General features: G+C 44.4%; 1 protein-coding gene across 4 annotated transcripts in view; it reads right to left on the bottom strand.

Annotated features, from left to right (window-relative positions):
• stmA (Protein EFR3 homolog stmA) overlaps window positions 1–23429 on the bottom strand; it is a 106213-nt gene extending 82784 nt beyond the window's left edge. For 3 of the 4 annotated variants that reach the window (XM_071688237.1, XM_071688234.1, XM_071688235.1), the window contains exons 1-2: window positions 23310–23429; window positions 10687–10878 (exon numbers count right to left, since the gene is read on the bottom strand). Coding sequence is in view for 2 of the 4 variants with exons in the window: in XM_071688235.1 (XP_071544336.1) it covers window positions 10687–10699 (13 nt within the window). In the remaining 2 variants the exon portion in view is untranslated. The remainder of the gene's footprint in view (window positions 1–10686; window positions 10879–23309) is intronic. The other variant, XM_071688236.1, reaches the window with a different exon arrangement.
• Between the last annotated feature and the right edge of the window lie 4064 nt (window positions 23430–27493).

The following is a 27493-nucleotide window of genomic DNA, read 5'->3' as shown; positions in this document are numbered from 1 at the left end:
GTAGACGCTGGCCACACGGCGCCAGGGTGAGGGGGGTGGGGAGGGGAGACGCTGTCCACACGGCGCCAGGGTGAGGGGTGGGGAGGGGAGACGCTGGCCACACGGCGCCAGGGTGAGGGGTGGGGAGGGGAGACGCTGTCCACACGGCGCCAGGGTGAGGGGTGGGGAGGGGAGACGCTGGCCACACGGCGCCAGGGTGAGGGGTGGGGAGGGGAGACGCTGGCCACACGGCGCCAGGGTGAGGGGTGGGGAGGGGAGACGCTGGCCACACGGCGCCAGCCAGACACGGGTGGACCTCCTCCTCCTCCACACCAACTTTCACATGTCATCCCACCCGGCGGGGAGAGGGGAGGGCTACAGTGGGGAGAATATGGCGGGGAGAGGGGAGGGCTACAGTGGGGAGAATATGGCGGGGAGAGGGGAGGGCTACAGTGGGGAGAATATGGCGGGGAGAGGGGAGTGCTACAGTGGGGAGAATATGGCGGGGAGAGGGGAGGGCTACAGTGGGGAGAATATGGCGGGGAGAGGGGAGGGCTACAGTGGGGAGAATATGGCGGGGAGAGGGGCGGGCTACAGTGGGGAGAACATGGCGGGGAGAGGGGAGGGCTACAGTGGGGAGAATATGGCGGGGAGAGGGGAGGGCTACAGTGGGGAGAACATGGCGGGAAGAGGGGAGGGCTACAGTGGGGAGAATATGGCGGGGAGAGGGGAGGGCTACAGTGGGGAGAATATGGCGGGGAGAGGGGCGGGCTACAGTGGGGAGAATATGGCGGGGAGAGGGGCGGGCTACAGTGGGGAGAATATGGCGGGGAGAGGGGCGGGCTACAGTGGGGAGAACATGGCGGGGAGAGGGGAGGGCTACAGTGGGGAGAATATGGCGGGGAGAGGGGAGGGCTACAGTGGGGAGAACATGGCGGGGAGAGGGGAGGGCTACAGTGGGGAGAATATGGCGGGGAGAGGGGCGGGCTACAGTGGGGAGAACATGGCGGGGAGGGGAGGGCTACAGTGGGGAGAATATGGCGGGGAGAGGGGAGGGCTACAGTGGGGAGAACATGGCGGGGAGAGGGGAGGGCTACAGTGGGGAGAATATGGCGGGGAGAGGGGAGGGCTACAGTGGGGAGAACATGGCGGGGAGAGGGGAGGGCTACAGTGGGGAGAATATGGCGGGGAGAGGGGAGGGCTACAGTTGGGGAGAATATGGCGGGGAGAGGGGAGGGCTACAGTGGGGAGAATATGGCGGGGAGAGGGGAGGGCTACAGTGGGGAGAATATGGCGGGGAGAGGGGAGGGCTACAGTGGGGAGAATATGGCGGGGAGAGGGGAGGGCTACAGTGGGGAGAATATGGCGGGGAGAGGGGAGGGCTACAGTGGGGAGAATATGGCGGGGAGAGGGGCGGGCTACAGTGGGGAGAACATGGCGGGGAGAGGGGCGGGCTACAGTGGGGAGAATATGGCGGGGAGAGGGGCGGGCTACAGTGGGGAGAATATGGCGGGGAGAGGGGCGGGCTACAGTGGGGAGAACATGGCGGGGAGAGGGGAGGGCTACAGTGGGGAGAATATGGCGGGGAGAGGGGACGAGCTACAGTGGGGAGAATATGGCGGGGAGAGGGGAGGGCTACAGTGGGGAGAATATGGCGGGGAGAGGGGAGGGCTACAGTGGGGAGAATATGGCGGGGAGAGGGGCGAGCTACAGTGGGGAGAACATGGCGGGGAGAGGGACGAGCTACAGTGGGGAGAATATGGCGGGGAGAGGGGCGGGCTACAGTGGGGAGAATATGGCGGGGAGAGGGGAGTGCTACAGTGGGGAGAATATGGCGGGGAGAGGGGAGGGCTACAGTGGGGAGAATATGGCGGGGAGAGGGGAGGGCTACAGTGGGGAGAATATGGCGGGGAGAGGGGCGAGCTACAGTGGGGAGAATATGGCGGGGAGAGAGGCGGGCTACAGTGGGGAAATATGGCGGGGAGAGGGGAGGGCTACAGTGGGGAGAATATGGCGGGGAGAGGGGCGGGCTACAGTGGGGAGAATATGGCGGGGAGAGGGGAGGGCTACAGTGGGGAGAATATGGCGGGGAGAGGGGCGGGCTACAGTGGGGAGAATATGGCGGGGAGAGGGGAGGGCTACAGTGGGGAGAATATGGCGGGGAGAGGGGCGGGCTACAGTGGGGAGAATATGGCGGGGAGAGGGGCGGGCTACAGTGGGGAGAATATGGCGGGGAGAGGGGAGGGCTACAGTGGGGAGAATATGGCGGGGAGAGGGGCGGGCTACAGTGGGGAGAATATGGCGGGGAGAGGGGAGGGCTACAGTGGGGAGAATATGGCGGGGAGAGGGGCGGGCTACAGTGGGGAGAATATGGCGGGGAGAGGGGCGGGCTACAGTGGGGAGAATATGGCGGGGAGAGGGGCGGGCTACAGTGGGGAGAATATGGCGGGGAGAGGGGAGGGCTACAGTGGGGAGAATATGGCGGGGAGAGGGGCGGGCTACAGTGGGGAGAATATGGCGGGGAGAGGGGAGGGCTACAGTGGGGAGAATATGGCGGGGAGAGGGGCGGGCTACAGTGGGGAGAATATGGCGGGGAGAGGGGCGGGCTACAGTGGGGAGAATATGGCGGGGAGAGGGGAGGGCTACAGTGGGGAGAATATGGCGGGGAGAGGGGCGGGCTACAGTGGGGAGAATATGGTGACACCATGACACACCACAAGCGGATGTAACACCTCATCCATCATCTCATACTTTAAGTGCTCCATCATCCATCATCTCATACTTTAAGTGCTCCATCATCCATCCTCACATACTTTAAGTGCTCCATCATCCATCCTCACATACTTTAAGTGCTCCATCATCCATCCTCACATACTTTAAGTGCTCCATCATCCATCCTCACATACTTTAAGTGCTCCATCATCCATCCTCACATACTTTAAGTGCTCCATCATCCATCCTCACATACTTTAAGTGCTCCATCATCCATCCTCACATACTTTAAGTGCTCCATCATCCATCCTCACATACTTTAAGTGCTCCATCATCCATCCTCACATACTTTAAGTGCTCCATCATCCATCCTCACATACTTTAAGTGCTCCATCATCCATCCTCACATACTTTAAGTGCTCCATCATCCATCCTCACATACTTTAAGTGCTCCATCATCCATCCTCACATACTTTAAGTGCTCCATCATCCATCCTCACATACTTTAAGTGCTCCATCATCCATCCTCACATACTTTAAGTGCTCCATCATCCATCCTCACATACTTTAAGTGCTCCATCATCCATCCTCACATACTTTAAGTGCTCCATCATCCATCCTCACATACTTTAAGTGCTCCATCATCCATCCTCACATACTTTAAGTGCTCCATCATCCATCCTCACATACTTTAAGTGCTCCATCATCCATCATCTCATACTTTAAGTGCTCCATCATCCATCCTCACATACTTTAAGTGCTCCATCATCCATCCTCACATACTTTAAGTGCTCCATCATCCATCCTCACATACTTTAAGTGCTCCATCATCCATCATCTCATACTTTAAGTGCTCCATCATCCATCCTCACATACTTTAAGTGCTCCATCATCCATCCTCACATACTTTAAGTGCTCCATCATCCATCCTCACATACCTTAAGTGCTCCATCATCCATCCTCACATACTTTAAGTGCTCCATCATCCATCCTCACATACTTTAAGTGCTCCATCATCCATCCTCACATACTTTAAGTGCTCCATCATCCATCCTCTCATACTTTAAGTGCTCCATCATCCATCCTCACATACTTTAAGTGCTCCATCATCCATCCTCACATACTTTAAGTGCTCCATCATCCATCCTCACATACTTTAAGTGCTCCATCATCCATCCTCACATACTTTAAGTGCTCCATCATCCATCCTCACATACTTTAAGTGCTCCATCATCCATCCTCACATACTTTAAGTGCTCCATCATCCATCCTCACATACTTTAAGTGCTCCATCATCCATCCTCACATACTTTAAGTGCTCCATCATCCATCCTCACATACTTTAAGTGCTCCATCATCCATCCTCACATACTTTAAGTGCTCCATCATCCATCCTCACATACTTTAAGTGCTCCATCATCCATCCTCACATACTTTAAGTGCTCCATCATCCATCCTCACATACTTTAAGTGCTCCATCATCCATCCTCACATACTTTAAGTGCTCCATCATCCATCCTCACATACTTTAAGTGCTCCATCATCCATCCTCACATACTTTAAGTGCTCCATCATCCATCCTCACATACTTTAAGTGCTCCATCATCCATCCTCACATACTTTAAGTGCTCCATCATCCATCCTCACATACTTTAAGTGCTCCATCATCCATCCTCACATACTTTAAGTGCTCCATCATCCATCCTCACATACTTTAAGTGCTCCATCATCCATCCTCACATACTTTAAGTGCTCCATCATCCATCCTCACATACTTTAAGTGCTCCATCATCCATCCTCACATACTTTAAGTGCTCCATCATCCATCCTCACATACTTTAAGTGCTCCATCATCCATCCTCACATACTTTAAGTGCTCCATCATCCATCCTCACATACTTTAAGTGCTCCATCATCCATCCTCACATACTTTAAGTGCTCCATCATCCATCCTCACATACTTTAAGTGCTCCATCATCCATCCTCACATACTTTAAGTGCTCCATCATCCATCCTCACATACTTTAAGTGCTCCATCATCCATCCTCACATACTTTAAGTGCTCCATCATCCATCCTCACATACTTTAAGTGCTCCATCATCCATCCTCACATACTTTAAGTGCTCCATCATCCATCCTCACATACTTTAAGTGCTCCATCATCCATCCTCACATACTTTAAGTGCTCCATCATCCATCCTCACATACTTTAAGTGCTCCATCATCCATCCTCACATACTTTAAGTGCTCCATCATCCATCCTCACATACTTTAAGTGCTCCATCATCCATCCTCACATACTTTAAGTGCTCCATCATCCATCCTCACATACTTTAAGTGCTCCATCATCCATCCTCACATACTTTAAGTGCTCCATCATCCATCCTCACATACTTTAAGTGCTCCATCATCCATCCTCACATACTTTAAGTGCTCCATCATCCATCCTCACATACTTTAAGTGCTCCATCATCCATCCTCACATACTTTAAGTGCTCCATCATCCATCCTCACATACTTTAAGTGCTCCATCATCCATCCTCACATACTTTAAGTGCTCCATCATCCATCCTCACATACTTTAAGTCTCCATCATCCATCATCCATACTTTAGTGCTCCATCATCCATCCTCACATACTTTAAGTGCTCCATCATCCATCATCTCATACTTTAAGTGCGCCATCATCCATCCTCACATACTTTAAGTGCTCCATCATCCATCCTACGACATAAATTTAAGTGGCTCCATCATCCATCTCACATACCTTTAAGTGCTCCATCATCCATCCTCACATACTTTAAGTGCTCCATCATCCATCCTCACATACTTTAAGTGCTCCATCATCCATCCTCAACATACTTAAAGTGGCTCCATCATCCATGCATCTCATACTTTAAGTGCTCCATCATCCATCCTCACATACTTTAAGTGCTCCATCATCCATCCTCACATACTTTAAGTGCTCCATCATCCATCCTCACATACTTTAAGTGCTCCATCATCCATCCTCACATATTTGAAGGTAGTACATTGCAACAACATTAATTCGTTGGTTGTGGTTGTGGTTAGGTTAGGTTGTGGATAGGTTGTGGTTAGGTTAGGTTGTGGTTAGGTTGTGTGTTAGGTTGTGGTTAGGTTAGGTTGTGGTTAGGTTGTGGTTAGGTTAGGTTGTGGTTGTGGTTAGGTTGTGGTTGTGGTTAGGTTGTGGTTAGGTAGGTTGTGGTTAGGTTAGGTTGTGGTTAGGTTAGGTTGTGGTTTGGTTAGGTTAGGTTAGGTTGTGGTTGTGGTTAGGTTAGGTTGTGGTTGTGGTTTGGTTAGGTTAGGTTAGGTTGTGGTTGTGGTTTGGTTAGTTGTTAGGTTTGGTTAGGTTAGGTTGGGTTGTGGTGTGGTTAGGTTAGGTTGTGGTTGTGGTTAGGTTAGGTTGTGGTTTGGTTAGGTTAGGTTAGGTTGTGGTTGTGGTTTGGTTAAGTTAGGTTAGGTTGTGGTTAGGTTAGGTTAGGTTAGGTTAGGTTGTGGTTGTGGTTAGGTTAGGTTGTGGTTGTGGTTTGGTTAAGTTAGGTTGTGGTTAGGTTAAGTTAGGTTAGGTTAGGTTGTAGTGCCCAGTTTGGCCACCAGAGGCGCCTGTGTTGTACATGTTGGTCGGATTTGGAGGGAAAATTCAAGTTGGGGAGGAGTGTCGAACCGCTTTATGTTGTAGTTGTTGTTGGAGGGAGGACACAAGTTGTAGAGGATTGTTAAGTTGTAGAGGGTTGTATATGCTTGCCTGACGCCTGGTCATCATGAGGGGACACAGATGCTGTAGCCTGAGGTGGGGGAGGGGAACGTACGTCTGGCAGCGGCGCTCAGCTGGTCCACATGGAAGACTTCCCCTCACAGGGTCGGTGTCTCCACCATGATCTCACTTTATATATATAAATCATATCTCCATTCTACCACACTCTATTGGTATTATGAGCTGCATTATATGTGTTGTTATTGGTGGTTGTGTTGTAAGCAGGGGATTGGGTTATATAGTTTTTAAAAGGACTTGTGTTCCTGGTGAGCGGGAGGCGGGAGTTGTGCCGCATTATTGGAACCCGAGCCAGCCATCTTGGCGGCAATTATGGAAGTCAAGGTTCACTCACACACACGCCCTCCCGCCCGCCTTCATGCCGCCGTGACATGGCATACATGGACGGTCGCCTGCCTCCTCCTGCTCTGCCTCATTTATGAGGCGGGTCATTATGAGTTCCAGGTATGATGGTTATGTGGAAATGTCTGGGTACGTCCAGGTATGGTGGTTATGAGGAAGTGTCTGGGGACGTCCAGGTATGGTGGTTATGAGGAAGTGTCTGGGGACGTCCAGGTATGATGGTTATGAGGAAGTGTCTGGTGACGTCCAGGTATGGCGGTTATGTGGAAGTGTCTGGGGACGTCCAGGTATGGTGGTTATGAGGAAGTGTCTGGGGACGTCCAGGTATGGTGGTTATGAGGAAGTGTCTGGGGACGTCCAGGTATGATGGTTATGAGGAAGTGTCTGGTGACGTCCAGGTATGGCGGTTATGTGGAAATGTCTGGGGACGTCCAGGTATGGTGGTTATGAGGAAGTGTCTGGGGACGTCCAGGTATGGTGGTTATGAGGAAGTGTCTGGGGACGTCCAGGTATGATGGTTATGAGGAAGTGTCTGGGGACGTCCAGGTATGATGGTTATGAGGAAGTGTCTGGTGACGTCCAGGTATGATGGTTATGTGGAAGTGTCTGGTGACGTCCAGGTATGATGGTTATGAGGAAGTGTCTGGGGACGTCCAGGTATGATGGTTATGAGGAAGTGTCTGGGGACGTCCAGGTATGATGGTTATGAGGAAGTGTCTGGTGACGTCCAGGTACACAGGTTATGAGGAAGTGTCTGGGGACGTCCAGGTATGATGGTTATGAGGAAGTGTCTGGGGACGTCCAGGTATGATGGTTATGAGGAAGTGTCTGGGGACGTCCAGGTACACTGGTTATGAGGAAGTGTCTGGGGACGTCCAGGTATGATGGTTATGAGGAAGTGTCTGGGGACGTCCAGGTATGGTGGTTATGAGGAAGTGTCTGGGGACGTCCAGGTATGGTGGTTATGTGGAAGTGTCTGGGGACGTCCAGGTATGGTGGTTATGAGGAAGTGTCTGGGGACGTCCAGGTATGATGGTTATGAGGAAGTGTCTGGTGACGTCCAGGTATGATGGTTATGAGGAAGTGTCTGGGGACGTCCAGGTATCTGGTTATGAGGAAGTGTTGGGGGACGTCCAGGTATATATGGTTAGAGGAAGTGACTGGTGAGTCCAAAGGTAGGATGGTTCTTTGAGGAAGTGTTTGGGGACGTCCAGGTATACTGGTTATGAGGAAGTGTTCGGGTTGACGTCAGGTATGATGGATAGTGGAAATGTCTGGGGACGTCAGGTATGATGGTTATGAGATTGTGTCTGGGGGACGTCAGGTTGTTATACAACCCCCCCCCCACGGTTATGTGGAAGTGTCTGGGGACGTCCAGGTACACTGGTTATGAGGAAGTGTTGGGGGACGTCCAGGTATTGATTGGTTATCAGGAAAGTGTCTGGGGACGTCAGGTTGATGGTTATGAGGAAGTGTTCTGGGGACGTCCAGTATGATGGTTATGAGGACGTGTCTGGGACGTCAGGTACACTGGTTATGAGGAAGTGTCTGGGGGGACGTCCATGGTATGGTGGTTATGAGGAAGTTCTGGGGACGTCCCAGGTAATGGTGGTTATGAGGAGTGTCTGGGGACCCAGGTATGGTGGTTATGTGGAAGTGTCTGGGGACGTCCAGGGACATGGTTATGAGGAAGTGTCTGGGGACTCCAGTATGATGGTTATGAGGAAGTGTCTGGTGACGTCCAGGTATGATGGTTTATGAGGAAGTGTCTGGGACGTCCAGGTATGATGGTTATGAGGAAGTGTCTGGGGACGTCCAGGTATGGTGGTTATGAGGAAGTGTCTGGGACGTCCAGGTATGGTGGTTATGAGGAAGTGTCTGGGGACGTCCAGGTATGGTGGTTATGAGGAAGTGTCTGGGGACGTCCAGGTATGGTGGTTAGTGAGGAAGTGTCTGGGGACGTCCAGGTATGATGGTTTATGAGGAAGTGTCTGGGACGTCCAGGTAAAACAGGTTTTGAGGAAGTGTCTGGGACGTCCAGGTATGATGGTTATAGGAAGTGTCTGGGGACGTCCAGGTATGGTGGTTATGAGGAAGTGTCTGGTGACGTCCAGGTATGGTGGTTATGAGGAAGTGTCTGGGGATGTCCAGGTAAACTGGTTATGAGGAAGTGTCTGGGGACGTCCAGGTACACTGGTTGTGAGGAAGTGTCTGGGGACGTCCAGGTAAGCTAGTTGTGAGGAAGTGTCTGGGGATGTCCAGGTAAACTGGTTATGAGGAAGTGTCCGGGGAAATCCAGGTAAGCTGGTTATGAGGAAGTGTCTGGGGACGTCCAGGTACACTGGTTATGAGGAAGTGTCTGGGGAAATCCAGGTAAGCTGGTTATAAGGAAGTGTCTGGGGACGTCCAGGTAAACTGGTTATGAGGAAGTGTCTGGTGACGTCCAGGTACACAGGTTATGAGGAAGTGTCTATAAGTAAGGACACATGTGTTAAACTGGTGTGATCTCACAACTTAGCTCAACAATATAATATCTATGAATGTATCGTACACCCTCTAACTCAGCCTATTAACCAAATTCAAATATAGATTTTATAGAAGCATAATATTTGTATTCTTCCACTCTTTGTATGAACGTCTCTCTTAATATGTTTACCTACATTAAATGAAAATTAAGAGTGATACTTTAAAACACACTTTTCCTTCTCAATCTTCATCACTGTAGTTCTCCGATATGAAGTGTTTCATTCCCCAAATATCATTTCAAAATTCACTTACCTTTTCAGAATAGTTCCTACAGTGGCAATTTGGAGCATTACACTTATTCTTAATCCACACTTGCAATAAATATATGCTTAAACTGGTCAAAAGTGTTAACAATACATAGATTGTATGTTTGAGTTTCATTTCTTTTGAGTTATACACACTTTTAATGACAACTATGTTTATACTGCATATACTACTGGGTTTTACAGACTGGTACTTTGTAAGATATTTCCTTACTCGTAACATTTTTCCATATATCCCATATTCATACACAAACAATTCTACTGCTGATCAATCATCCTGCAACAGAGGTTTCTGAACAATAGTTACCTTCCATACAAATAATGTAACATCAAAATCAAGCTATGAAGTTCATATTAAAATCTGTATGCCAAACAGTAGAATTTATACATGCTAAATAAATGGATACTATGTGCATATACCTATATGCATACAGTAGAAAAAATGTGAAATAGTCAGGATTTGGGCTCGCCATCAAGCTACCACAACAGAAAAGTGATCAAATGTATTTTCCGAAGGAATGTCCAATCATTCATTTATTATGAATTACAGACATCAGCATTAGAACTTTAACCTGAGTGTGTGTGTTAGTGTCAAGATTTACCAAGAATAGACTACCATGGGCTCTTGTCAGTGAAAGCCCATTTTCAGGGTGTGACTACTGTTTGTTCCTGTGAATGTATGGGATCATTCATGCTAATGTGGGAGTTGTGCATGATGCATTAAACCTTTATGAATAGTCTTGTCCTTTACCCAACAGTTACTGCAAACTTCTCTCATATAATATAAATGGCCTTGAGAAAAGACTCAAGGGTATAGAAGAAAAATGAGGTTATACTGGCATAAAAGCATAAAGCAACATAACTTGTATTAGAATCTAAATGTGTATTTGTAAGCGAAGGTGTACTTAAAAAGTCATGCTTTTGTTACTTTTTCGGACATGCACTTCCGTAACATTTACACAAACTGTTAATCTCTCTTTCCAACCCAATAAATTTTGATGACATGATATATAAGGCATACACTAACAGAACGTATGACCTAATAATCCAATTAATTACATCCTTACATACCTGCGCCAGCCATATTAAGCTAAATGAAGTGTCTATATGACAGGTTTCAACAGCCTCAAAATTTAAGGATCTATCTGACTGGTCCTCTTGGTATTCCGCTGGATCACTTGGGAGTGCTGTTTCAGACGAAGTTCCGTCAGCAATTCAGCAGAATACTGGTCTTGTTAACCAGGAAGTGAAGGTTTAGTGCTCCTAGGGACCAATATCAAACATATATTTCAGACTTGTGCATCCTACAAGTCATCATGTAAATTATATGATGAAATCTGGCTGTTAGTTAGGCTGAATCAAGCTATTTTAGGTTTGATAAGATTACTGCTAGTCAATATATATTTGACTGGTTATTCCTTGGTACATAATTCAGAATCATCTGACCAGGTGCTGTTTATGTAACCTAATCAGGGACAACAGTTCAATGCATTTTTTGGATAATGTGTCAATGTGACATCATATGTACAGGCCTTTCAATGGCACACACTGGACCTAAGTACGTATTGTAACTCATAATTTGAGACAATATACTCAACTAGCATTAACGTTTAAGACTGACTCTTTTTCAAAAAGAATTGATATTCAATTGCCAGTAACCACCCCCACATTTTGCAGTTGGATGCTATGGTGCAGCTCATGCCTCAACTCTGAGCGATATGGTGTAGATTTTCATGTTCAAGAGAAACTAGCTATATCTTTTTAGGCAAAAACTGATTGTACAGAGGAGGGTGGATGTGTTGGAAATGAAATGCTTGAGGACAATATGTGGTGTGAGGTGTTTTGATCAAGTAAGTAATGAAAGGGTAAGAGAGATGAGTGGAAATAAAAAGAGTGTGGTTGAGAGAGCAGAAGAGAGAGTGCTGAAATGGTTTGGATATATGGAAAGGATGAGTGAGGAAAGATTGACAAAGAGGATATATGTGTCAGAAGTGGAGGGAACAAGGAAAAGTGGGAGACAAAAGTGGAGGTGGAAGGATGGAGTGAAAAAGATTTTGACTGGTCGGGGCCTGAACACACAGGAGGGTGAAAGGTGTGCAAGGACAGTGAAATGGAACGATATGGTATACCGGGGTTGACGTGCTATCAATGGACTGAACCAAGGTATGTAAAACATCTGGGGTAAACATAAATATATATACATAAATGCTTGGGAGTAAAGTCAGGAAGGAGTAGCACTACTCCTGAAGCAGGAAATGTGGGAGTATGTGATAGTGTAAGAAAGTAAATTCTTAATAGATATGGGTAAAACTGAAAGTGGATGGGCACAAATGGTTGACTATTGGTGCTTATGCACCTGTCAAGAGAAGAAAGATCATGAGAGGCAAGTGTTCTGGGAGCAGATGAGTGAGTGTGTCAGCAACTTTGATGCATGAGACCTGGTTTCAGTGATTGGTGATTTTAATGCAAAGGTGAGTAATGTGGCAGTTTAGGGTACAATTGGTGTACATGTAATATTCTATGTTGTAAATGGAAATGGTGAAGAGCATATGAGTTTGTGAGCTGAAAAAAGACTGGTGATTGATAATACCTAGTTTAAAAAGAGAGATATACAAAAGTATATGTATGTGAGTATGAGAGATGGTCAAAGGGCATCACTGGATTACGTGTTAATTGATAGGAGTGTAAAAGAGGCCCTTGGACGTTAATGTGCTGAAAGGGGCAGCTGGAGGGATGTCTCATCACTATCTAGTGGAAGTGAAAATGAAGATCTGTAGAGGTTTTCAAAAAAGAAAAGAGAATGATGGGGAGAAGAGAGTGGTGAGAGTAACTTAGGTTGGAAAGGAGACTTGTGAGGAAGTACCAAGAGAGGTTGAGTGTAAAATGGCATATGGTAAGAGAAACTGATGTGATGGGAGTGGGTGAGGTATGAGATGTATTTAGGGAAGCAGTGATGGCATGTGCAAAAGTTGCATGTGGCATGAGAAAGGTGGGAGGTGGGCAGATTAGAAAGGGCAGTGAGTGGTGAGATGAGGAAGTTAAGTTATTAGTGAAAGAGAAAAGAGAGGTGTTTGGAGGATACTCACAAGCAAGGAGTGCAAATGAATTGGAGATGGATAAAAGAAAGTGGTGGGAGGTCAAGAGGAAGGTGCAGGGGTTGAAAAAGAGGGAAAATGAGAGTTGGGGTTACAGAGTATCATTAAACTTTAGGGAGAATAAAAAGATGTTTTGGAAATAAATGACGTGCATAAGAGAACAAATGGGAACATCAGCGAAGGGGGAAGTTATAACAGGTTATGATGAAGTGAAAAGGAGACAGGGTTAGTATTTTGACAGTTTGTTGAATAAGTATGATGATAGAGTGGCAGATGTAAGATGTTTTGGTCTAGGTGGGGTGCAAAATGAGAAGGTCAAGGAGAATGGTTGGTTAAGAGAGAAGAGGTAGTGAAAGTTTTGCAGAAGATGAAATCCGGCAGGGTGGCAGGTTTGAATGGTATTGCAGTAGAGTTTATTAAGAAAGGGGGTGACTGTGTTGTTGATTGGTTGGTGAAGATATTCAATGTATGTATGGATCATGGTGAATTCCTTGAAGATTGGCATTTTGCATGCATAGTGCCATTGTACAAAGGCAAAGGGGACAAAGGTGAGTGTTCAAACTACAGAAGCATAAGTTTGTTGTGTATACCTGGGAAACTCTATGGGATGGCCTTGATTGAGAGGGTGAGAGCATATACAGAGCATCAGACTGGGGAAGAGCAGTGTGGTTTTATAAGTGGTAGAGGATGTGTGGTTCAGATGTTTGCTTTGAGGAATGTGTGTGAGAAATACATACAAAAACAGATGGATCTGTATGAAGCATATATGGATCTGGAAAAGACATATGATAGGGTTGATACAGATGCTCTGTGAAAGGTCTTAAGAGTATATGGTGTGGGAGATATGGTACTTGAAGCAGTGAAAAGTTTTTACCAAGGATGTATTGGCATGTCTGAGAGTAGGAAGATAGGAAAGTAATTGGTTCCCAGTGAAGGTCGGTCTGTGGCAGGGGTGTGTGATGTCTCCATGGTTGTTGAATTTGTTTATGGATGGGGTGCTTAGGGAGGTAAATGCAAGAGCTTTGGAGAGAGGGTCGAGAATGCAATCTGTTGGGCATTAGAGTGCATGGGAAGTGAGTCAGTTGTTTGCTATGATACAGCTCTGGTGGTTGATTCGAGTGAGAAACTGCAGAAGTTGGTGACTACATTTGGAAAAGCGTGTGAAAGGAGACAGTTGAGAATAAATGTGAATAACAGCAAGGTTTTTAGGTTCAGTAGGGCTGAGGGACAAGTTACATGGGAAGTAAGTTTGAATTGAGAAAAATTGAAGGAAGTTAAGTGTTTTAGATATTTGGGAGTGGACTTAGCAGCATATGGAACCATGGAAGCAGAAGTGAGTCACAAGGTGGGGGTGGGAGTGAAGGTTCTGGGAACGATGAAGAATGTGTGGAAGGAGAGAACTTTATCTCGGAGAGCAAAAATGGGTATGTTTCAAGGAAAAGTAGTTCCAACAATATTATACTGCTGCGAGGCATGAGCTATAGATAGGGTTGTACGGAGGAGGGTGGATGTGTTGGAAATAAATTGTTTGAGAACAATATGTGGTGTGAGGTGGTTTGATCAAGTAAGTAATGAAAGGGTACAAGAGATGTGTGGAAATAAGAGTATAGTTGATAGAGCAGAAGAGGGTGTGTTGAAATAGTTTGGACATATGGAGAGGAATGATTCACAAAGACGATGTGTCAGAGATGGAAGGAACAAGGAGAAGTAGGGGAGCAAGTTGGAGGTGGAAAGGAGCAAAAAATATTTTGAGTGATTGGGGCCCGAGCAAACAAGAACATAAGAGGTGAGCAAGAAATAGAGTGATTTGGAACAATGTGGTATACCAGGGTCAATGTGCTATCAATGAACTGCACCAGGGCATGTGAAACATCTGGGATAAATCATGGAAAGGTCTGTGGGGCCTGGATATGGATAGGGAGCTGCTGTTTCGGTGCATTACACATAACAGTTAGAGACTGAGTGTGAATAAATGTGGCCTTTTTTGTCTGTTTTCCTGGCACTGCCTCACTGAAGCAGGGGGTAGCAATGCTGTTTCCTGAGGGGCAGGGTAGTGCCAGGAATGGATGAAGGCAAGCAAGTATGAATATGTTCATGTGTATGTACGTATTTGTCTTTATGTGTATGTATATGTATAGGGATATTCCCCATGTGTGGTAGAAAGCGATTAAAGGGTGTGGAAGCAGGGGGCTGGAAACCTTCCTCTCCTTGTATTTCAATTTCTTAAAGGGGAAACAGCAGAAGGAGTCAAGTAGGGGGTGCACATCCTCCTCGGAGGCTCAGATTGGGGTGTCTGAATGTGTGGTTGTAACTAAGATGAGAAGAAAGGAAAGACAGGTATGTATGAGGATAAAAACCTGGATGTTCTGGCTCTGAGTGAAACAAAGCTCAAGGGTAAAGGGGAAGAATGGTTTGGAAAAGTTTTGGAAATAAAGTCAGTGGTTGGTGAGAAGACAAGAGCTATGGAAGGAGTAGCACTACTGAAGCAGGAGTTGTGGGAGTGTGTGATAGAGTGTAATAAAGTAAATTCTTGACTGATGTGGGTAAAACTGAAGGTGGATGGAGAGAGAGGGGTGATTATTGGTGCTTATGCACCTGGTCATGAGAAGAAAGATCATGAGAAGCAAGTGTTTTGGAAGCAGCTGAGTGAGTGTGTCAGCAGGTTTGGTGCAAGAGGCTGGCTACTAGTGATGGGGGATTTAAATGTGAAGGTAAGTAATGTGGCAGTTGAGTGTATAATGGTGTGTATGGGGTATTCAGCGCTGTGAATGGAAATGGTGAAGAGCTTGTGGATTTGTGTGCTGAAAAAAGGACTGGTGATTGGGAATACCTGGTTTAAAAAGAGAGATTTTCATAAGTATATGTATGTGGGTAGGAGAGATGGTCAAAGGGCATTATTGGATTCTGTGTTTAACTGATAAGCATGTAAAATAGAGACTTTTGGATATTAAATATGCTGAGAGAGGCAGCTGGAGGGATGTCTGATAACTATCTTGTGGAGGCAATGGTGAGGATTGGTAGAGGTTTTCAAAAAAAGAAGAGGAAATGTTGAGAAGAGAGTGGTAAGAATAAGTGAGCATGGAAAGGAGACTTGTATGAGGAAGTACCAGGAGAGATTAAGTGCAGAATGGCAAAAGGTGAGAGCAAATGATGTCAGGGGAAAGGGTGAGGAATGGGATGTACTTAGGGAAGCAGGGTTGGCATGTGCAAAAGATGTATATGGCATGAGAAAGGTGGGAAGTGGGCAGATTAGAAAGGGTAGTGAGGTGGGATGAAGAAGTTATTAGTGAAAGAGAAAAGAGGCATTTGGACAACACTTGCAAGGAAGGACTGCAAATGACTGGGAGATGTATAAAAGAAAGTGGCGGGAGGTCACGAGGAAAGTGCAGCGGATGAAAAAGAGGGCAAATAAGAGCTGGGGTGAAAGAGTATCATTAAACTTTAGGGGGAAGAAAAAGCTGTTTTGGAAGGAGTTAAATAATGTGCATAAGACAAAAAGAACAAATGGGAACATCAGTGAAGGGGGAAATAATTACAAGTAGTGGTGAAGTGAGGAGATGGAGTGAGTATTTTGAAGGTTTATTGAATGTGTTTGATAACAGAGTGGCAGATGTAGGGTGTTTTGGTCGAGGTGGTGAACAAAGTGAGAGGGTCAGGGAGAATGGTTTGATTAAGATAGAAGAGACGGTGAAAGGTTTGCGCAAGATGAAATCTGGCAAGGCAGTGGGTTTGGATGGCATTGCAGCAGAGTTTATTAAGAAAGAGGGTGACTGTTGTTGACTGGGTGTATATATGGATCATGGTGAAGTGCCTGAGGATTGGCAGAATGCATGCATAGTGCTATTGTACAAAGGGAAAGGTGATAAAGGTGTGTTCAAACTACAGAGGCATAAGCTTGTTGAGTATTCCTGGGAAACTTTATGGGACGGTATTGACTGAGAGGGTGACAGCACGTACAGAGCATCAGACTGGGGAAGAGCAGTGTGGTTTTACAAGTGGTAAAGGATGTGTGGATCAGGTGTTTGCTTTGAAAAATATGTGTGAGAAATACTTAGAAAAACACATGGATTTGTACGTAGCATTTATTGATCTGGAAAAGGCATATGATGGGGTTGAGAGATGCTTTGTGAAAGGTCTTAAGTGTATATGGTGTGGGAGGTAAGCTGCTAGAAGCAAAGAAAAGTTTTTACCAAAGATGTTAGGCATGTTTAAAAGTAGGAAGAGTGGAGAGTGATTGGTTCCCAGTGAAGGTCAGTCTGCAGCAGGGGTGTGTGATGTCCCTATGGTTATTTAATTTGTTTATGGATGGGGTGCTTAGGGAGGTAAATGCAAGAGTTTTTGAGAGAGGAGTGAGTATGCAGTTTGTTGGGGATGAGAAGGCCTGGGAAGTGAGTCATTTGTTGTTCGCTAATGATACAGCTCTGGTGAGAAACTGCAGAATGTTGGTGACTGAGTCTGGGAAAGTGTGTGAAAAGAGAAAGTTGAAAGTAAATGTGAATAACAGCAAGGTTATCAGGGTCAGTAGGGTTGAGGGACAAGTAAATTGTGATGTAGGTGTGAACTGAGAAAAATTGAAGGAAGTGAAGTGTACTAGATATCTGGGAATGAACATAGCATCAAATGGAACCATGAAAGCAGAAGTGAGTAACAGGGTGGGGATGGGGAGAAGGTTCTGGGAACAATGAAGAATGTGTGGAAGAAGAGAACATTATCTCATAGAGCAAAAATGGTATGTATGAAGGAATAAAAGTTCCAACAATATTATATGATTGCAGGGCATGGGCTATAGATAGGGTTGTACAGAGGAGGGTGGATGTATTGGAAATAAAATGTCTGAGAACAATATGTGGTGTGAGGTAGTTTGATCAAGTAAATAATGAAAGGGTAAGAGAGATGTGTAGAAATAAATAGTGTGTGGCTGAGAGAGTAGAAGAGGGTGTGTTGAAATAATTTGGACATATGGAGAGAATGAGTGAGGAAAGTTTTTACAAATAGGATATGTATCAGATGTTAGGGCAACAAGGAGAAGCAGGAGACCAAATTAGAGGTGGAAAGACGGAGCGAAAAAGATTTTGAGTGATTGGGGCCTGAGCAAACAGGAGGGTAAGAGGTGTGCAAGGAATAGCGTGAACTGGAACAATGTGGTATACCAGGGTCAATGTGCCATTGATGAACTGAACCAGGGCATGTGAAATGTCTGGGGTAAACCATGGAAAGGTCTGTGAAGCCTGGATATGATAGGGAGCTATGGTGTCTGTGCAGTATACATAACAACTAGAGACTGAGTGTGAACAAATGTGGCCTTTTTTGTCTGTTTTTATGGTGCTACCTCATTAAAGATGGTAGCAATGCTGTTTCCTGTGGGGTGGGGTAGCGCCAGGAATAGATAAAGGCAAGTAAGTATAAATATGTATAAGTGTATACACGAATATGTCTTTGTATGTATATGTAAAGAGATAGGGGATAGGAAAAAAGTTCTTCTCACGTATTCCCCGCGTGTCGCAGGTGATTAAAGGGTGCAGGAGTGGGAAGGCTGGAAACCTTTCTCTTCTTGTATTTCAATTTCTAAAAGGGGAAACAAGGAGTCAAGTGGGGAGTGCTCATCCTCCTCAAAGGCTCAGATTGGGGTGTCTGAATGTTTGTGGTTGTAATCAAGATGGGAAGAAAGGAAAGATAAGTAGTTTGTCTGAAGAAAGACACCTGGATGTTCTGGCTCTGAGTGAAACGAAGCTCAAGGATAAATGGGAAGAATGGTTGGGAAAAGTCAGGAGTGAAGTCAAGGGATGGTGAGAGGACAAGGGATAAGGTAGGAGTAGCACTACTCCTGAAGCAGGAGTTGTGGGAGTGTGTGATGGTGTGAAACGGTAAATTCTCATTTGATGTGGGTAAAACTGAAGGTAGATAAAGAGAGATGGGTGATTATTTGTGCTTATGCACCTTGTCATGAGAAGAAAGTTCATGAGAGGCAAGTGTTTTGGATGCAGCTGATGAGTGTGTCAGCAACTTTGGTGCAAGAGACTGGCTACTAGCGATGGGTGATTCAAATGTGAAGGCGAATAATGTGGTAGTTGAGTGTGCATAGGGTATTCTGTGTTGTGAATGGAAATGGTGAAGAGCTTGTGGATTTGCATGCTGAAAAAAGACTGGTGATTGGGAATACCTGGTTTAAAAAGAGAGATATTCACAAGTATATGCACATGAGTAGAAGAAATGGTCAAAGGACATTATGGTATTATGTGTAAATTGATAGGTGTGTAAAAGAGAGACTTTTGTATGTAGAATGCTCTGAAAGGGGCAGCTGGAGGGATGTCTGATCACTATCTTGTGGAGGCAAGGGTGAAGATTTGTTGAGGTTTTCAAAAAAAAGAAAGAGGGAATGTTGAAGAAGAGAGTGGTGAAAGTAAGTGAGCTTGGAAAGGAGACTTGTGTAAGGAGGTACCAGGAAAGATTGAGAGCAGAATGGCAAAAGTTGAGAGCAAATGATGTCAGGAGAGTGGGTGAGGAGTGGGATGTATTTAGGGAAGCAGTGATGGCATGTGCAAAAGATGTATGTGGCATGAGAAAGGTGGGAGGTGGGTGGATTAGAAAGGGTAGTGAGTTGTTAGTGAAAGAGAAAAGAGAGGTGTTTGGACAATACTTGCAAGGAAGGACTGCAAATGACTGGAAGATGTATAAAAGAAAGTGGTGGGAGGTCAAGAGGAAGGTGCAGCAGTTGAAAAAGAGGGCAAATGAGAGTTGAAGTGAGAGAGTATCATTAAACTTTAGGGAGAATAAAAAGATGCTTTGGAATGAGGTACATAACGTGCATAAGACAAAAGAACAAATGGGAATATCAGTGAAGGGGGCAAATGGAGAAGTAATAACAGGTAATGATGAAGTGTGAAGGAGATGGAGTGAGTATTCTGAAGGTTTGCTAGATGTGTTTGATGACAGAGTGGCAGATGTAGAGTGCTTTGGTCGGAGTGGTGAGCAAAGTGTGAGGTTCAGGGAGAATGGTTTGGTTAAGATAGAAGAGGTAGTGAAAGGTTTGTGGAAGATGAAATCCGGCAAGGCAGCGGGTGTGGATGGTATTGCAGTTGAGTTTGTTAAGAAAGGGGGTGATTGTGTTGTTGATTGGTTGATAATGATATTCAGTGTATGTATAGTTCATGGTGAAGTGCCAGAGGATTGGCAGAATGCATGCCTAGTGCCATTGTACAAAGGCAAAGGGGATAAAGGTGTGTTCAAACTAGAGAGGCATAAGTTTGTTGAGTATTCCTGGGAAATTATATGGGAGGGTATTGATTGAGAGGGTGCAGACATGTACAGAGCATCAGATTGGGGAAGAACAGTGTGTTTTCAGAAGTGGTAGAGGATGTGTGGATCAGGTGTTTGCTTTGAAGAATGTGTGAGAAATACTTAGAAAAACAGATGGATTTGTATGAGGCATTTATGGATCTGGAAAAACAGAGGGATTTGTATAAGGCATTTACGGATCTGGAAAAGTCATACGACAGGGTTGATAGAGATACTTTATGAAAAGTCTTAAGTGTATATGGTGTGGGAGGCAAGCTGCTAGAAGCAGTGAAAAGTTTTTACCATTTTTACCAAGGATGTAAGGCATGTGTACGAGTAGGAAGAGAGGAGTGATTCGTTCCCAGTAAAGGTCGGTCTGCATTAAGGGTGTTTAATATCCCCATGGTTGTTTAATCTGTTTATTTATTAATATGTTTACCTTAGGAAGGTAAACACACGAGTTTTTGAGAGAGAAGCGAGTATGCAGTCTGTTGGGGATGAGAGGGCCTGGGACATGAGTCAATTGTTGTTTGCCGATGATACTGCTCTGGTGGCTGATTCAAGTGAGAAATTGAAGAATTTTGGTGGCTGTGTTTGGAAAAGTGTGTGAAAGGAGAAAGCTGAGAGTAAATGTGAATATCAGCAAGGTTATTAGATTCAGTAGTATTCAGGGATAAGTAAATTGGGATGTAAGTTTGAATGGAGAAAAATAGGAGGAAGTGAAGTGTTTTAGATATTTGGGAGTGGACATAGCAGCGAACGGGACCATGGAAGCAGAAGTGAGTCACAGTGTGGGGGAGGGGGATAGGTTCTGGGGACGATGAAAAATGTCTGGAAGGAGAGAAAGTTATCTTGGAGAGCAAAAATGGGTGTGTTTGAAGGAATAGCAGTTCCAACATTATCATATGGTTGCGAGGCATGGGCTACAGATGGGGTTGTATGGAGGAGGGTGGATGTGTTGGAAATAAAATGTTTGAGGACAATCTGTGGTGTGAGGTGGTTTGATCGAATAAGTAATAAAAGGGTAAGACAGATGTGTGGAAATAAAAAGTGTGGTTGAAATAGCAGAAAAAGGTGTGTTGAAATGGTTTGAACATATGGAGAGAATGAGTGGAGAGATTGACAAAAAAGGATGTATGTGTCAGAGGTGGAGGGAACAAGGAGAAGAAGGAGAACAAATCGAAGGTGGCAAGATGGAGTGAAAAAGATTTTGAGTGATTGGGGCCTGAACATACAGAAGGGTGAGAGGCATGTAAGGAAGAGAGTGAACTGGAATGATGTAGTATACCAGGGTCAATTTGCTGTCAATGGACTGAACTAAGGCATGTGAAACGTCTAAGGTAAAGCATGGAAAGGTCTGTGGGGCTTGGATGTGGATAGGGAGCTGTTGTTTCAGTGCATTATACTTTATATACTCCTACATTTTCCCTTATCTTTATAAATCTCACCTCTACTGCCTTGTGTAATACCACACTCTTTACAGCATTTATGCTATTTCTTAAATGCCACATAACTACCTCTACCAAAATAATCATCTAATAACCAAAGTTAGTTTTCATGCATTGCTCAAACAAAAATTCATCTATCTTCGTATTTAAATGCTATTTACATTTATTTTTTTTGAGTTATCTGAACTTCCTATTGGGTATGTCAAATTTAGTAAGGTTAGATTAGATATAAAGTGCCTTTTTTTACGACTAATTTACTTTTATATTGAAAGTAGCACTAAGAAATTCCCACTTATGTTTTAGATGATACTTATTGTTAGTTCTGAGTATAACATTACCTATGGAGCATGATTTGGAGCATCACATTTTATTGAATGACATTAGATAAGGTGACAATAGTATATCTGGTAATATGTACAGTTAAGTACAACTAGGAGATACAGTTGTATAAAACCAACAGGATCTAGCAATCAAGATTCATATTAACTTCCGATACCCTTGTTGAAATATGCCATTCACACTCCTGTAAGTGCACTGCCGACGTGGTTCCAGATGTCATCAGACTATTCGAGTGACCATGTAATTGCCACGAGAATAATAATACAATTATAGTATGGTTCTGTTATCATTTATGCAACAAGGTGAGGATTTTATAGATTTTGTTGATATTTTACTAGTTTATTATTAACTCTGCACTGATTAACCTGACATTTTACAACTTATCGCCTCGTCTAATAACTTCCAATAAAATGTGATGCTACAAATCATCTTTTGCAACAGTTATTGATTTCTCAAAACAATGGGTGGCTACGGCAAGAGAGTCTCCACTTATCTCTAATCTAGCATGCCTCTCTCACATACCCCATTCAACACATTCTTCCTCAGTCAACACTGAAAGCTAACAATGATGAAGAACTATCCTAGACAATCATCAGTTCTTTAGCGAGCTTCGCCAGCACGAGGTTGTACCATCACTGAAAAGTCACCCGTGACGAGACTGTATCTCTGCATGTACAGTCTTGCCAAAGAACTTTCCACTCCAAAGGAGTCTACATTTCCCTAATACTGTAAGTAGCTTAGCCTTCGGCTGTGGGAACCTTTAGAAAAAAATAATGGGAGATACCAGGAGTTTCATAGAAATTGGTCCCGAGGTAATGAAAATATTAATAATACTAACAATTATTATTATAATTTTATCCTACATTTTTTCTTTGATTGAATACCCTGAGCACGTCATGGGACATTAGTCTCCTGTCGCTGAATGATGTCATACATCATCGTCATCCTAACATAACCCCCAGAGTGTAATCATCTCATTCGTATAGTTGTATCTCACTTCTATTAGTTACTTGAGAATTAAAACTATACTAAACTATTACAATATTGACCAATATCTTACACGAGCCTCATAGCCCACTCCTTTATCAACTTAAAATCGCATGATTAAAAATAATGATCTTAATCACACTCCATTATCAATCTAATCTCTAAATACTAAATTATTATCAATTATCATCAATTTAATTATGATGGTAATGCTCTGGGGTCCCTATACTAGTCCTTTACCATACACTTCGTTCAGTCCTAGGGTCAATAAGGTCGTGGGGTTAACGAGGTCGTTACAGTACACCATGACCACTACAGAACCACTACCATAACCACCTGGATGACCATTAGACAATTACAACATAAATGACCGGGATTTATCTACTATTCTACACCCGGTTCTATCTACCATCCTCGACCCCTGTCGTTGTCGAGGGCAATTAGCGCTAACCACCAGCTCCCAGGGGTTAACTAGCCCCTACAACACATCCCAATAGGTCGTTAAGGTAGAGTAGTTAAGTTATAAGTAGTGTACGAGGTTGTGACTCACCTATAGCCATGGTATTCCCCTCCTCCTCTGGGAATATCTCAGACGTCAACGGCCATGTTTACAAGGGCGCAACCCGGCGGTTACTCACCCACCACAACCATGACTCACCATAGAAAACGGGGGAAGTCATGGACGAAACCCACTTATTTTTGATCCATTTATCATCCCTGTTGATCGATTTATCTGTTCCGTCTGTCTGGTAGTTTATTATTCGTTCTGGGAGTTTTTCTTTATCACTTTACCTATATGTCTTCTCTATTTACCACTTTGCCTATGTGTCTTCCTATTTTTCTTCTATATATCTAAAGCAATCCACCTATATATCTATTTATCTAATCTACATCATTCCTAACTCTCTAAGATAGATCCACTTGCAGTCTACTGAGTTTCATGTTAGAAATGGACCGTTCTTCGTTTTGTTACCTGGCGCTACCTCGCTTACGCGGGAAGCAGCGATCATGTATGATATATAAATAATGATATATGATAAGGACAGTCAAACAACTGTTGTGGTCTGCAGGAGATGCTGTGGCGGGACAACCTAGTGTTGGATCACCCACCATGTCTGCTGGTGGGTGTCATCCATGATTAACACCCACCATGTCTGCTGCTGGTGGGTGTCATCCATGATTAACACCCACCATGTCTGCTGCTGGGTGTCATCCATGATTAACACCCACCATGTCTGCTGGTGGGTGTCATCCATGATTAACACCCACCATGTCTGCTGCTGGGTGTCATCCATGATTAACACCCACCATGTCTGCTGGTGGGTGTCATCCATGATTAACACCCACCATGTCTGCTGCTGGGTGTCATCCATGATTAACACCCACCATATCTGCTGCTGGGTGTCATCCATGATTGACACCCACCATGTCTGCTGGTGGGTGTCATCCATGATTAACACCCACCATGTCTGCTGGTGGGTGTCATCCATGATTAACACCCACCATGTCTGCTGGTGGGTGTCATCCATGATTAACACCCACCATGTCTGCTGCTGGGTGTCATCCATGATTAACACCCACCATGTCTGCTGTGGGTGTCATCCATGATTAACACCCACCATATCTGCTGCTGGGTGTCATCCATGACACCCGCCATATCAGTTGGGTGTCACCCATTATGTCTGCTGGGTGTCATCCACCATATCTACTGGGTGTCACCCATCATGTCTGCTTGGTGTCATCCACCATATTTGCTGGGGGGGGGGTATCAACCACCATGTCTGCTGGGGGTGTCATCCATGCTGGACGACACCATGTCTGTTGAGGGTGTCATCCACCATATCTGCAGGGGGTGTCACCCACCATGTCAGCTGGAAATCATCCACCATGTCTGTTGGGTGGTGTCACCCATTACATCTGCAGGGGGGTGTCACCCACTATGTCTGTTGGGTGGTATCACCCACCATATCTGCAGGGGTGTCATCCACCATGTCAGTTGGGGGTGTCACCCACCATATCTGCTGGGGTGTCATCCACAATGTCAGTTGGGGGTTGTCACCCACCGTATCTACTCGGGGGATGTCATCCACCATGTCAGTTGGGGGTGTCATCCACCATGTCGTGGGGGGTGTCACCCACCGTTTCTGCTGGAGGGTGTCATCCACCATGTCTGTTGGGGGGTTGTTAGCCACCATGTCTGCTGGGTATCCTGTGGACCTACAAATTTACAAATAATGAAGATTATAACAAATTGAACTCATAATTATGTCTAAGATTATGTCTAATATGAACAGGGAAGGTTCACAAGATTATGAAATAACTAAAAAGTTGTCTTTTATAAAACAGAGACAGGCTGAGTAGCTGTAAATATATAGTAAAATGAGAAACCTAACTTAGCCAAACAACATCATGTCTAGTTCTGTACATATTAAATGACCAGTCACAACTTTCTAGTTTGTACAAGTATCATGTGTTGTACCAGGACTACTTTGTATTGATGTACACTGTTACTATGTACACTGCAGGTGTCTTAGATGGGAAGAGGCAGTACATTCACTGACTACTACAAGACCTCCACCAACATATGCAGCCATCATTTTTCTACAAGGAACTACATTAATGAAAAAGACTTCACAGCCATGTTTGCCCCATTCAAAACTTAGAAGGTAATCCAATTATATAATCTATATTTTTCTCTCATATGTAGCAAGTTGCTTTATAGTAAACATGTGTATATTTTAAAATCCAACCCCTAGTGAAATGTATTTGTTTCTTTTCATTTGTTATCACTAAGAGTAGAATGCTTACTGTATTTTACAATAATGTTCGATATACTAAAGTCCATAGGCAATGTAGCCTGTAATGTTTATTTATTATTGTTATTATACTTCCTCACCATTTCCTGCATCAGTGAGGTAGCTCTAGGAAACAGGTGAAAAATGGCCCATCCACTCATATACACATATATATACATAAATGCCCATGCACATACATGTACATACATTTACATATAAATACACATACGTATACATACATACACATGTGCATATTCATACTTGCTTTCCTTCATCCATTCTTGGTGTTACCCTGTCCCACAAGACAGAGCATTGCTAACCCCTGCTTCAGCGAGGTAGCACCAGGAAAGCAGACAAAAAAGGCCATATTCATTCACACTCACTCTCAAGCTGTCATGTGTAATGCACCGAAATCACAGCTCTCTTTCCACATCCAGGCCCCACAAAACTTTCCATGGTTTACCTCAGACGTTCAACATGCCCTAGTTCAATCCATTGACAGCACGTCAACCTCAGTATGCCACATCATTCCAATTCACTCTATCCTTTGCACACTTCTCTTTCCTTACTCATTCTCTTCATATGTCCAAACCATTTCAACACACCCTCGTATGCTCTCAACCACTCTTTTTATTTCCACACATCTCTCTTACCCTTTCATTACTTGCTTGATCGATCCACCTCACACCACATATTATCCTCAGACATTTCATTTTCAACACATCCACCCTCCTCCTTACAACCCTATCTATAGCCCATGCCTTGCAACCATATAATATTGTTGGAACTACTGTTCCTTCAAACATACCCAATTTTGCTGTCTGAGATAACGTTCTATCCTTTCACACATTCTTCATTGCTCTCAAAGCCTTTGCCTCCTCCCCCACCTTGTGGTTCACTTCTGCTTCCATAGTTTCATTTGCTGCTAAGTTCACTCCCAGATATCTAAAACACTTTACTTCCTCTAGTTTTTCTCCATTTAAACTTACAACCCAGTTAACTTATCCCTCAACCCTACTGAGCCTAATAACCTTGCTCTTATTCACATTTACTCTAAACTTTCTCCTTTCACACACTTTTCAAACTCAGTCACCAATTTCTGCCATTTCTCAGTCAAATCAGCTACCAGAGCTGTATGATTGGCAAACAACAACTGACTCACTTCCCAGTCCCTCTCATCCCCAACAGACTGCATACTCGCCCCTCTTTTTCCAAAACTTGCTTTTACCTCCATAACCACCCCATCCATAAGCAAATGTAACAACCATGGAGACATCACACACCCCTGCCATAGACCAACCTTCATTGGGAACCAATCACTCTCCTCTCTTCCTACTTATACACATGCCTTACATCCTTTGTGATTTACTAAAATGTGTATTTTATCTTTGATATTTTTTCTACAGACCAAGATGTGTCAGGTTCCATAATCAGTATCGATGTTATCAGGAATGTAAAACAGTTTTCCTCGGAGTCCAATCTTAAGATAATATTAATGAAAAAAGCTTTACTGTTAATGTAAAAGAAATCTATAATAGATATTATATATTTAATGTATTGGTTATTTATACTGTACTCATTTGTATGTTTGATCAGTGTGACTGAATATATAATATATATGTTACAAAATACATTCTGTATGCAGTATGCAGTTTCAAATTCTTTGCAGTTCCCGCATGGTATTTGAAAAATGGCTTCCTATAGTGGCACTGTACTGTCATACAATATTTATCTTTAAACAGATCTTAGAGCAGGTGTTGGTGGATCTGGGGTCATCAATTTGGAACATGACCCCCAAATCTGTGGACATGCCAGGTGAGTCCTGCCCCTCACAAAATGTTACCTGTCACACATCCCAAGGTTTGAAAATGTTGTTTCATCTGTTTTGGAAGTTTAATGTTGACTACTTTGTCTTAAATCCTATCTGGCTTTTATATAT

Source organism: Panulirus ornatus, chromosome 45, assembly GCF_036320965.1.
Source record: "Panulirus ornatus isolate Po-2019 chromosome 45, ASM3632096v1, whole genome shotgun sequence".
In the NCBI taxonomy this organism is placed as follows: Eukaryota; Metazoa; Arthropoda; class Malacostraca; order Decapoda; family Palinuridae; genus Panulirus; species Panulirus ornatus.
This window is presented reverse-complemented; position numbering and strand designations above follow the sequence as displayed.